The sequence below is a fragment of the Rissa tridactyla genome, chromosome 7 (assembly GCF_028500815.1).
Source record: "Rissa tridactyla isolate bRisTri1 chromosome 7, bRisTri1.patW.cur.20221130, whole genome shotgun sequence".
Classification (NCBI taxonomy): domain Eukaryota; kingdom Metazoa; phylum Chordata; class Aves; order Charadriiformes; family Laridae; genus Rissa; species Rissa tridactyla.
In genome coordinates this window covers 21002951-21014353 of record NC_071472.1, presented here as the reverse complement: position 1 = coordinate 21014353, position 11403 = coordinate 21002951, and the positions used below count along the sequence as shown (strand labels likewise).

Genomic DNA, 11403 nt, shown 5'->3' with positions numbered 1-11403 from the left:
GTGAATCAGATACAGTATTTTGAGATTTTTTATTAGAATTTGAGATTCATTAGCAGAAGCAAATGCAAACCCTGAGCAACTTTAACTCTCATTACTTTCTAGACGCATATACAATGTTCACAAATATATACACATACAAACTTATATCCATATACGATGGCCTTCTGTTTGTCAAAAATCCAACTGGAAGATGACACATTTTCCATGCTATCGCTCCAGTAAGCCTTCAGAAATTTTCCACCATCTCATACTATGTCGAAAATTAGAACTGGTCACTGTATTCTTGTCAAATAGGAATTCACATTTACATGTAATCTTACGGGCAAAACACAGATTATTAAGAGGAGGGACGGGAAGGGGGGCCAGCAGGGTGCCTGTTCAGCTTTCACGGATCAAAGTTTCTTCTGTAATAAAGAAAATTTAACACCCCTCAAACCATATACAGCATTCTGCTTTGCAGCTGAAAAATCCTTGTTGCCATGGGAACTGCAAAAAAAGCCAGTCATGACATAGCAAGGCTATAACAGAAACATGTCTGCTGGGAAATTACCAGTAATCCAGGTTTTCATATCAAAAATGCTTGGGTATTTTCAACCTGAAAACAAAACGCTTCCTCAAATCTTACTTCCAAACTCTCCTTCCACAAATATTTTTGCAAATTTCCACTAAAACCTGCTCACATATATATACTGTTTATACAAAATAAAGTAAAGAAATCAGTGTTTAAAATGTACTACATACAATGCAAGAATACCGACTCATATATATATATATATATGTCTTTTCCAGATATACTTGGTACAAAGTGCACACTAATGATCTACACTGCTCAGTCCATCTACATATAGGACAAAAAACAGATTTAAAAAAAAAAACAAAACAAAACGAAAGAGACTACAGCACTTGATGAGAAGCACACAAATAAAAGAATATTGCATACGTCAGACTGTATAAAGCAAGATTTATAATGCAGTTGTTTAAAACAATATTTCAAGGTTAGTTATACAGGCAGTTTGCCCTTTGTATCTGTGTTTTCACCAGGTAACAAAAATTAATGTTTGATTACCAAAATAGAGTATCAAGGCTTTTGAGAAGGCAGTTGTCACTTCAAAGCAAAGTGAAAAAATCAGTGTCAAACCTGGAGCCATGCGATTCCCACTTGAACACAAACAGTTCCCAGAAGCGTGAACAAAGAAAACCAACACGCTGATCAAAGGATCCATGTAATAACACAGAATTCATACTATCAAACATACCCTTTTCAGAGCCCCATTATAATCTTACAGAAGTGCTAGATTTACATGGATATGATATAAAATGTCTCGAGAACACCACATGAAAAGTACTACATAGAAATGCTATTAAAATGATGTGACCTCTAGGCCATAAGCTGATTTGTAACACAACAATGAAGTTGGGAAGAACCCTGGAGAAGACAGTTTTGCAGAACAGTATCTACAAAAACTGCTTTTGCACATCAATGCAGACTCAATATATATTTTAAATACACTTTTCTTTAACATTAAAACTACTTAAGTATCAGATTATGACAAACTACTTTAAAAAGAAACCTTGGAAACTAAGTACAAGTCTTATCTGCAGACTGGTTCATGGTTCCAGATGGCTCTGCGGAACCGTAAATTAGGAAATACATTCTTTTTTTATCTGTTCTTAAATACATACTTTCTTATCTGTTCTAACGACACTTGCTTATCAGACAGCACATCACACAGAACATAGTACCATGGAAACCAATTAGTTTTGATTAACTCTTCATTTCATCACCCTCCCCGGAGCACAGATCGGGGCAGCTACCTACAAGTTAGCAATGCCCACTCTCTTTTCTGAGCCAGCCTGCACACCCTGGCAGAGAACTACACAGGTCCCGTGAAATGCTTTGGCAAGTCATCCAATAACTGAGGATACTCAGAGTAGAGGATGGCACTTTCAGTGGAGAGTGTACTCACCTGGGAAATGCAACAGGCTTTTCTTTTTTTACCTGTCAAAGCCACACAGTAAACAGGATGATGGTAGCTGAGGGGTGTGTGGTGCATATGATACCTGGATCCTTATTATGGCTTGCAAAAATTGCAAATGTATTTAAATTGGGCTCAAGAAGTCAAGCAATTTACAACAACAAAGTGAACCAGTTAAGTGTGCAGTACTTTTAAAGGTAAAATTGTATATTCATAATAGTGTGGCAGGATTAATTTGTCAAGTTTTTAAAATTAGCAAAGATATAAGTGTCTCGTCCTCAGAGGTGACTAGTGAGGAAAAAGGGCTCTGGAGTAAGAAAGTAACTAATATAATACAACAAAGTATACTACAAATAGTAAAAAACACAGGAAAATACTTAATCTCCTAGATCATTTTGTCTGCATATATCAGTCTTTCACTTAGCACTGCATCTATCTGATGAGTCACTATTTCAGTAATACGGACGCTCTGCATTTCTCAGGTTCACATAAACATTAGGCACATGTCTTTGCTGCCAGGGACATCCAGCTCCCTTTTTCCTCTGGCCCACAGTTTCTCTAAATTAGTCACCATCAATCACCTGTAGAAGAGTCCCCCATTTCTGTTCAGAGAAGAAACCAAACCACAGTTCAGCCCCATTCACCCCTCTCTCCACTTGGAACAAGCAGATCAATGTATTACATCAGTGCCGTAACACCTGTCTGTGGTTAAGGGAGCCGATACTTCCAGTACTGTACAATCAGTGTGACAAATACCAAACCAGGCTGTATTCTGATCTGTACCCTCCCTACAAGGCCATTTGTTTCCAAAGTACAACAGTTTACAATAGCGGATTTGTGTTGTAACAACACAATTACAACCTCCTGCAGTTGCTTATTTCTCCCCCAGCTGTTGATATGCAATCACAAAGGCAGAAAATAATTTTAAATTGTCATTACAGCAACCTAATAGGATCCGAAAATCTAAACAGTAAGGCACAAGACCTAACAATGATAAATTGACAGTAACATAACATTGCATGCTGCCAACGCTTCTTAGTCTACTATGCCAGTAAGGGTCCCCACAGAATGAAGAAGCCAGCCTACGTTTGAGTGCTTTATATTCCAGAAATCTGAGACTACCGAACTCAAGTTACAAACAGGTTTCTCTAGGGTCAACCAAACTTATGTACTGCAAAGTTCTATTTATTTCTTGATAAAAGCTAGATAGATCTAAAGAGCTCCATCTAAGATATCTAAGAACATTTTAAAATAAAGGATGCTTAGCCACAAACAAACATAAATAGAAACAAACTCCGTGAGTTCTCTGGTTTTCCTGCTCTTTATTGCATTCTCTGTCTCAAACAAATGACAGACGAGATTTTAAGTGACTCGCCCTCAACTAGTGAGGTATCTTGCTGAGCTAGCCTGTACTATGCTTCATACAATAAACACAAAAATAACATACTAAAACAAAAAACAGTGAAGAACAGGCATACAGAAAGGGCAGAGCTCTCCTTATATTCAGTTTTTAAAAGTGGTATTTTAGAGACCACAATTACTATAGCTTGCTTTCTTCTGGCAAGTACAGAAGCCATCCTGGAGTCACCCTAGGGTATGCCACTCCAGCAGTTTTGTCCTTGTGCCTTGTCTTTGCCACTTCCCAGAGTAAATATACTAAAATTTAAAAACTTCTTAGAGCTTTATTTTTTTCCACACATACTATTTCTATTTCTCCAATTTGCACACTGATGAAACAAAGGCAACCAATGTGGATATGCAGTCAGTTGAGGTGGACTGTAGTTAACAAATCCAGTAAAACGCATCCTCATTCAGAATGCTGCAAAATGAGGTGGGCGCAATTCACCGGTACGAGTAAACGAACACGGGAAACTGAGCATGGCTTTCATCCTGAAGCAACCTGTTTATTCTTTAGCTTTACTGGTCTGTGCCAGCCACTACCCCTGCCCAACAGTTTGTCCTTCCTGCCTACTTAGACCAGAAGTCAGGCAAAGAAAGACCCGGTGGTATCTGTTGCTCCAGAGTTAGCTGCGCTAAGCAGATTCAGAACGTAGTTTCTCCCACAGGACTAGCGCAGTCTTGCAGCAGCACAGGATTTATCCAGAACCACAAGAGTACACAGAAACCCCGTGAAACGTTTCCTATTTATTCCACTACCCCAGCGGAGGACCGTGGCTACACGGGCTATCACCAGCCTCCCTCACCCCACTCTGCCTCCACCCGTGTGGGCAGCCTCGGACGCCCACCCGCACACCAGCGCTCCCATTCCCCACTCTGGCCAGCACGGCCGCCCCACTTCCACCGAGGGGCTCCGAGCCACAGCTGGGGGCGAAGGTGCTGGGGCACCTGGGGAGCCGCAAAGGGGTGCCACCTCGCCTCACCCCTGTACGCCTCGGTGTCAGAAACACCAGGGAGGGCAGTTTTATAGGCCAGGATCCAGTAAAACTTTGATTTGCAGATAATTGCTCTCTCTCTCTGTGTAACTTAAAACCCCTCGTACTAGCGGAGTTTGTTCTCTTCCTCACTCCTGGGCTAAGAACGGCTGCACCTTCACCCCACAGCCTCCTCTGCGGTTAGGAGCACCCAGCGCGCCTACCGCTCCTCACCTGAGGAACCGGCATTTCGGCTAACGCTGCCACCGCCCGGGTTAACCAGACCTGCCCCGGCCCTTATGAATAACGCGAGTAACGGGAACGCCGGGCCCCAGCCCTCCATCGCCAGCGGAGGGCCTCGCAAGCGGCGGGGCTGGCCGGCACCGAGCGGCTCCCGAAGGCCGCCGCCTCCCCCGCGCCGCCCTCACCTGCCGCCGGGCCGGGGCCGTCGCCTCCCCGGGCCGCCCCCAGTAGCCGTTGGGCCGGGGCCGCCGCTCTCCACCTCCCCTCACCAGCCGTCGGGCCCGGGCCGCCGCTCGCCGCCTGCTCGGGCCGCTCGCCGACGTGCCGCGCGGCCCCCGCCTCCCGCCCGGAGCTCGCTGGCCGCCCCGGGGAACCGGCAGCCCTCGGTCCGCCGCCGGCACGCCTCGCCCGCCGCCGGCCCGCTTTTCCCCGCGCCCCCCTTACCTGTCCCCGGCGGCTGCAGAGGCGGGCGGGTCCCGAGGCCCCCCGATGGCGGCCGGGCTCGGAGCGGGCCCCCGCTACCTGCCCGCCCGGGAGACAGCCCCCACCCGCCGCTCCATGCCGCGCCGCGCCCGCCGTCCGAGCGGAGGATGGGGCGGCGCTGGCCGAGGCGCAGGGCGCGGAGCGGTCGGGGAGCGGCGCTGCGCCGCGTTCCGGCGGGCGGCGAAGAGCGTGGCGGCCACCGGCCGGTGGAGGCCGGTCGCCTCAGCAGCAGCTCCTCGCCCTGAGCTCGGGGCCCTGGAGAGGCCGCAAAGGGGGCCCGGCGACACCCGGCCTCCCGGAGCGCTCGCAGCAGGGGAAAGGCTAAAGCGGCTACTGGGACCCCCGTTGCTGGCGGAGCTCAGTCCGGCCCCCAGCGCCGCGGGGGGGAGCGGGGTCCCTCTGTGACCCAGTGGGTAAAACGGGGGGCACTACCGTGGTGAATAAACCTGCGTGTAACGGGGTGTCAGTGGGTTAGCAGGTGTTTTTAGTAAACCTACGGATATGTAGAACAAAAAAAGGAAAGGGGGGGGGGAGTGGGCAAGCAAAAACATACCTTCTTGTCTGTTTTGAGGAATTTAGATATTTTTTTTTTGTACTAGTCTTCTGTTAAGTATAAATTCCTGCAAGAAGCATTTTGATTATTTTCTGAATGGTCTAATTTATACAAATAAGTGTATCTGCATGTTCTTTAATACTTTGCCCTCTACAAAACCCACCAACTGGCCATATCTTTGGTCCTTAAATTACAGAATTTCACATTTTCTCACCTCTTCCTATCTTGGCCCGGACAACTGTCTTTTCATAGACAGAGGTCAAAAAAAATCTAATTGCAACACTGCAGCATAAGACCTTGCTACATTAGTATACCAATACTCGTTTTTGGAGTAAACAAACGCTTAGTTGTTGAAAACTGTAGAGAAGGGATGAAGGGCATCATCCTAGTGCTCCATTTGGAAGTGTTTCTGTAGGTCTGGGGTCCACACCCAAAGCTCGGACCTACAAATCACAGACATGATTGGGTACGTCTGGTTTTCCTGATACTCTACAGAGATATATGTCAGCATATCTATAATGATTATTAGTTTGTGCATGTTTTCCTTAGCTTTTAATTTGTTCAGTGTATCTAACTTTCAAGGCATTACTTTACGTATACAACAGAGAAAATTTCTAGAAATAGCACTCAAATGTGATTGCCACCTAAAAATCTGGCTCTACTGCTTTCAGTGTCGCAAATGCTGTTTTATTCAGAAGCCATTTTAGCATGTTTTACAGGATCAGAGATGATTTTGCAACAATGTACATGAAATCTCATTGTAATGCACTGAGAAGATAGTCGTATGTCACAGTCAAAAGAAAGCCTAATGACAATTTCTTGTCCCTGTTTTTCAGGAAACTGCTTTATGTCTCAAAGTATAGGAAACCCTGCTAGGGGAAAAAGAAATACTTTGATACCAGGCATTTTTTTCAGCTTACTTTCCAAGCAACTCATGAGGGACTCTGTAAAGTGGAGATAGATTGGGTCATTTGCATGACAAGACTGACACAATAAATAATTATTTATATTATTTCTCCCAAAATTCTTCTCGGTTCCAACAGCCACCTGCAATGCCTGTTCTACACCTACCTCCTGTATTCTGGCATCACCCCTTCCATGGGCAGGCACGCATCACTCGATGTGTGTGCCAGCTCCCTCACAGTGAAAAGTACGGTATGTAAATTCACCAGAGAAGTATAAAATTATAGTATTTTTCACATTACAATTGCATTCAGCACCCTAAGATTAAAAAAACCCCCTATGAGTTTGATGCTTTACCAAAGCTTCCAGCAAAGTTTCTGCTGACTTCTACCCCTCATGTCTTAAAGCAAAATAATGTCATAAATATTTCACAAATTACGTAGCAAATAAAATTTTTCTTATAACACATAGATAATCTTCACTTCAAATGTAAAATATCATTGAAATTATTCATACTGTTTTGCAGCCTTGATAGCTAGGGTTTTTTTAACATCTGTTTTTCTTATTGTCTCAGAATACCTGACATGAAAAAGGGGCTTAAGCGTCATGTACGCATAAACATTATCCTACTGTAGATAGTTTTAAATAGGATTAATAAGAGTGTGAGTGCAAATAATATTAAGGATCTTTCCGAAAGCATGTGCTTCATTTTTTTACTTTTTACAAATCTATTATTATAACGAGTTTTACTCACTACTCCTGATTTCTAACATTTTATATATTCCTATTTTATTTTCATAGCACCTCTTGATAGCCAGCAGTTTTTAGTGATGAAAACAAAGACAAAGAACAATTAAATACAATAAAAAATGAAAGTCTTTATTCTTTTGGCTCAACTGTAATGTGGTTTACTGTTCTTTATGGTAATAGCATTTTCCTGCATGCAGTTCACCGACACACAAGTCAATATTTTTGTAAAAGGAGGAGTCAACATCGAATTTTTGTTTGTGTAAGAAACACAAAATGTCCCGATGTGATCAATTATACAAGTTTGCTATTTAATTCCTGTGGAAAAAAAAACATTGTGGATCCCATATTATATTTAGAACAGTTCTAGTGCAGCATGAATCAACAAGAATAAGAATAGTCTATGTAAACAAACACTGGTAAAGATTTCATGAATAAAAAGACTACCTTGAAACTTCTGATGCAGGCAGTGCTAGAATTTTAAACAAATCTTTCCCACCACATTTCAATTACAAGTTATATCTATTTGGAAGCAAGTGCATTTTGGACTCAGTTTGAAACTTATTTCACGTTAAAATGTGTGCAAAAATACAGTACTAATAAAAAAGCAGAAACCTAAAGCTACCCCATTCTTTCCTTTGTTTCTTATTTTGTGAAGTTCTTGAATTAAAAAGTGCTATGGATAGAAAGTAACAAAAGTGACAGTGACATCAACCTGAAGATAATTCTCATTTCTTATTTTATGTACAAAACGCTGAAAAATAAAATAAAATGGTATTTTTTACAATATTTATATTTTCTTAGAAAATTCTATCCATGTATTTTTCAACAGATTAAGCAGTTTGCAACATATCCTGTACAGTCTGACTATACGCCGTACAGTAGTCACTTAAAATTTCTGAATGCAAAGCAAGAAGCTCTTAAGTAGCTGCAAACTATTGCTTGATGTCATGAAAGAATGATGACCAATTGAACAATTTGTTTCACTTAACCACTGAGATATGGCTTCCCATATTAGACTTTTAACAGTGGAAGGAGTAAAATTACAGCAGCAAAGGCAAGATAAACATGCATCAGTGATAGCTTCCAAACTATCTATAATGGTACAGAATACTTCATATTAGCTGTTGAAAGCTTGCAAACTACACTTACTGTGGTACATATTTGATGCAATAAATATTGTGCACAGGTCATTATTTGTTTGCTCAAACATGCACCACGGGATAAAATAACTATTTACATAGGCGGTACTTTTTTAATCAACACATACAATGTCAACCTTGCTGAGAGCAGAAGATGGCTAAACGATACTGCAGGGTGAAGCAGAACAACTTCATAATCCTTAAGTTTTGCGGGTTTTTGGTAAATTCAATTTTCCAAGTTCAGGTAAGCTGTTTTCTACAGAAGAATACTTAAAAATGGACTCCACGTCCCTCAGTAAATTTTTTATGCAGAGTTCGTTCAACTATAGTTAAATGACTTATGAAAAAATAAAACATCTGTTCTATTATTGTAGACTCTATGGGACTTTACAGGCACATTAAGATTTGTCTGGATGAGATACTAGATGGATACTGTTATTAAGCACCTCAAAATATAGAGCCACCCTGAAACATGGAAGTAGTCAGACTCTGCTGCTTTGTGCGACGTCATGTTTTTCCATGCATGAACTACAAGTGCAGCATGCCTTCATGCAAATCACTTCTGTCTGTACATTATAGAGAATCCGAGAGTAGAACACCTGGTTCTCATACCCCCTTCCCCAACATAAAACCCATTTACAAAAATAGTCACATATAATAGTAAACAACCTGTGAATTAAAAAATGATAAGTTCACCAACACTGATTTTTGTAAAAATATGGCAAATGTGGCTGTTGAAATGCAAACAGTGGATACAATTTTTGTACTGCGTGTTTCATGTTAAACACAGAGATTCATAGGTTCGCACCTTCTTTTTAAACTGGTCCCTACAGTCTGATTGGCCAATTTATCTTCTCTTCAGCAGTGTCAGCTGGTAATGAAAACAACAACCTCCTGTCAAGATGTTACCCTGTTTTACAGAGTTGCAGTTTGATGACGAGGGGTCACTGTCATGTTATAGGCACTGACCTTTTATATATATATATATAATTATATATATATTTATATATGTAAAAACTGTCAGTTTGGCATGTACCTCCTACAGGAGTCCTGTTGACACAAATACATACTTTTTCAGGCTGTAAACAGTTTTATCGCAAACGGAATTCTGTGTTACTTTTTACTTTCCCTGCTGTCTTTACCTTTATCTTCTTTTTCTGATTTGTCTTTTTCATATTTATCCTTGTCTGGCTTTGTTACACTGTCATAAGAAGGTGGGGAGGTTGTGGATGGGGTCATATCTGTTTTTTCTGGAGTAGAGTTCTCGTTTAGTTTATCCATAATCATATCTTCTTTCATGGGCAGATCATCCTCATCTTTACCTTTATCTTGGTTAAATATACATGAAACTTTTTTGACTTTTTGCCTTAAAAGATGACGTCTGAAAGCACGCTGAATAATGACAGCAGATACCTCCTCCTGTTTTCGTTTTAATGTGGTTGTAATTGGTTCATAGGAGACTTTAGAAGGATTGGCTGCCATAAACCGATCTTCCATCTGTATTCTGAGGGCATCCATCTCCCCACTTTCCCCCAAAACACGCTTTGTGAAAGCAAACAAGATGTCAAGGCAGTGAATTCTGTCGCCGCTTACCATGGGCAGATCCATTGCAATAAGCTGGACTTTGTTTGGTTTTGCTATAAGAAGAGGAGGATCTAACGAAGCTGCAAAATCTGATAGCTTACTGAACTCTATGAATTGTGTTGCATCGGGATCAAACTTCTCCCAGACCTCATAGAACATCTCAAAGTCATCCTCGCTCAAGGGTTCAGCGCTTTCTTCAGTAGCAACACTGAAGTTCTCCAAGATCACAGCAATGTACATGTTCACCACTACCAGAAATGAGATGATAATGTAGCTGACAAAGAAGAAGATCCCAACAGAAGGGTTGCCGCAGTCGCCTTTCACAGAGCTCCCCGGATGATCTTTATGGGGGTCACAGTCTGGCTCCCCACTGTTCAGAATTGGGGCGAGCAAACCATCCCAGCCAGCAGATGTGGTAATTTGAAAGAGGCAGATCATGCTGTTGCCAAACGTTTCAAAGTTGAACATGTCATCGATGCCAACTTCCCTCTTAACATAGGCAAAGTTGGACATGCCAAATATCGCATAGATAAACATGACCAGGAACAGCAGCAGACCAATGTTGAACAAAGCAGGAAGAGACATCATCAAAGCAAAAAGCAGAGTGCGGATTCCCTTAGCGCCTTTAATGAGACGCAGAATTCGACCGATTCTGGCAAGTCGGATCACTCTGAATAGTGTGGGGGACACAAAATATTTCTCAATCATCTCAGCTAAGAACATACCTGTTGAAAAACAAGTTAAATTAGTAAAGAATATTATTACATTTAAAAAACACTGCTGAAGATTTATGCTACAAACATTGTAGAACTTTAAGAATAGGATATTTGAACAGATTTTAGAAATTAGCCATTCAGTTGTTTTTACAAAACCCTTACTGTTTGGTATGTTCTGGTCACCCATAAAACCCAATAGAAAAAACCGCATCAATGACATTTCTAAGTATTAATTGTATGACTACGTATGCAAATGGACACACAAATACACAACATCAATCTTTTTTAGGACAAACTGGTAGCTAGTGTATGTAAATTAGCAAATGCTGAGACCAGAAGAATAGCTTTCTGTTTGACTGTAACAAAAATAATCTCAGTTAATCTGAAGATCATATTTATAGTAATATTAAAATGTCATGTAATCAAGTTATGGTATGCAAATATGTATGTTTGAAGGGAACTGCAACTTCTTAATCACACATGAAATAATGTGACCAGAAGTTTAGTATTAATGACACAGCAATTCCAAACATGAACAAACTGATAATAAAAAGGCTTCTTAGAACTCACTGAAAAGTAGAATTGAGCATTATACTGCATGCCTGAAAGCAGAAAAATAACTATATCCTGTTTCCATACAAAAATGTCAGAACCATCCCAAGAAGTTAAAATGACAGAATTTGT

At 41.4% G+C, this 11403-nt stretch overlaps 1 protein-coding gene across 9 annotated transcripts in view; it reads right to left on the bottom strand.

The window, feature by feature from the left end:
- Positions 1-9532: 9532 nt before the first annotated feature.
- LOC128912500 (sodium channel protein type 2 subunit alpha) overlaps positions 9533-11403 on the bottom strand; it is a 57219-nt gene continuing 55348 nt past the window's right edge. For all 9 annotated transcript variants that reach the window (XM_054208519.1, XM_054208521.1, XM_054208527.1 and 6 more), the window contains exon 26: positions 9533-10728. In XM_054208519.1, the coding sequence (XP_054064494.1) occupies positions 9533-10728 (1196 nt within the window). The remainder of the gene's footprint in view (positions 10729-11403) is intronic.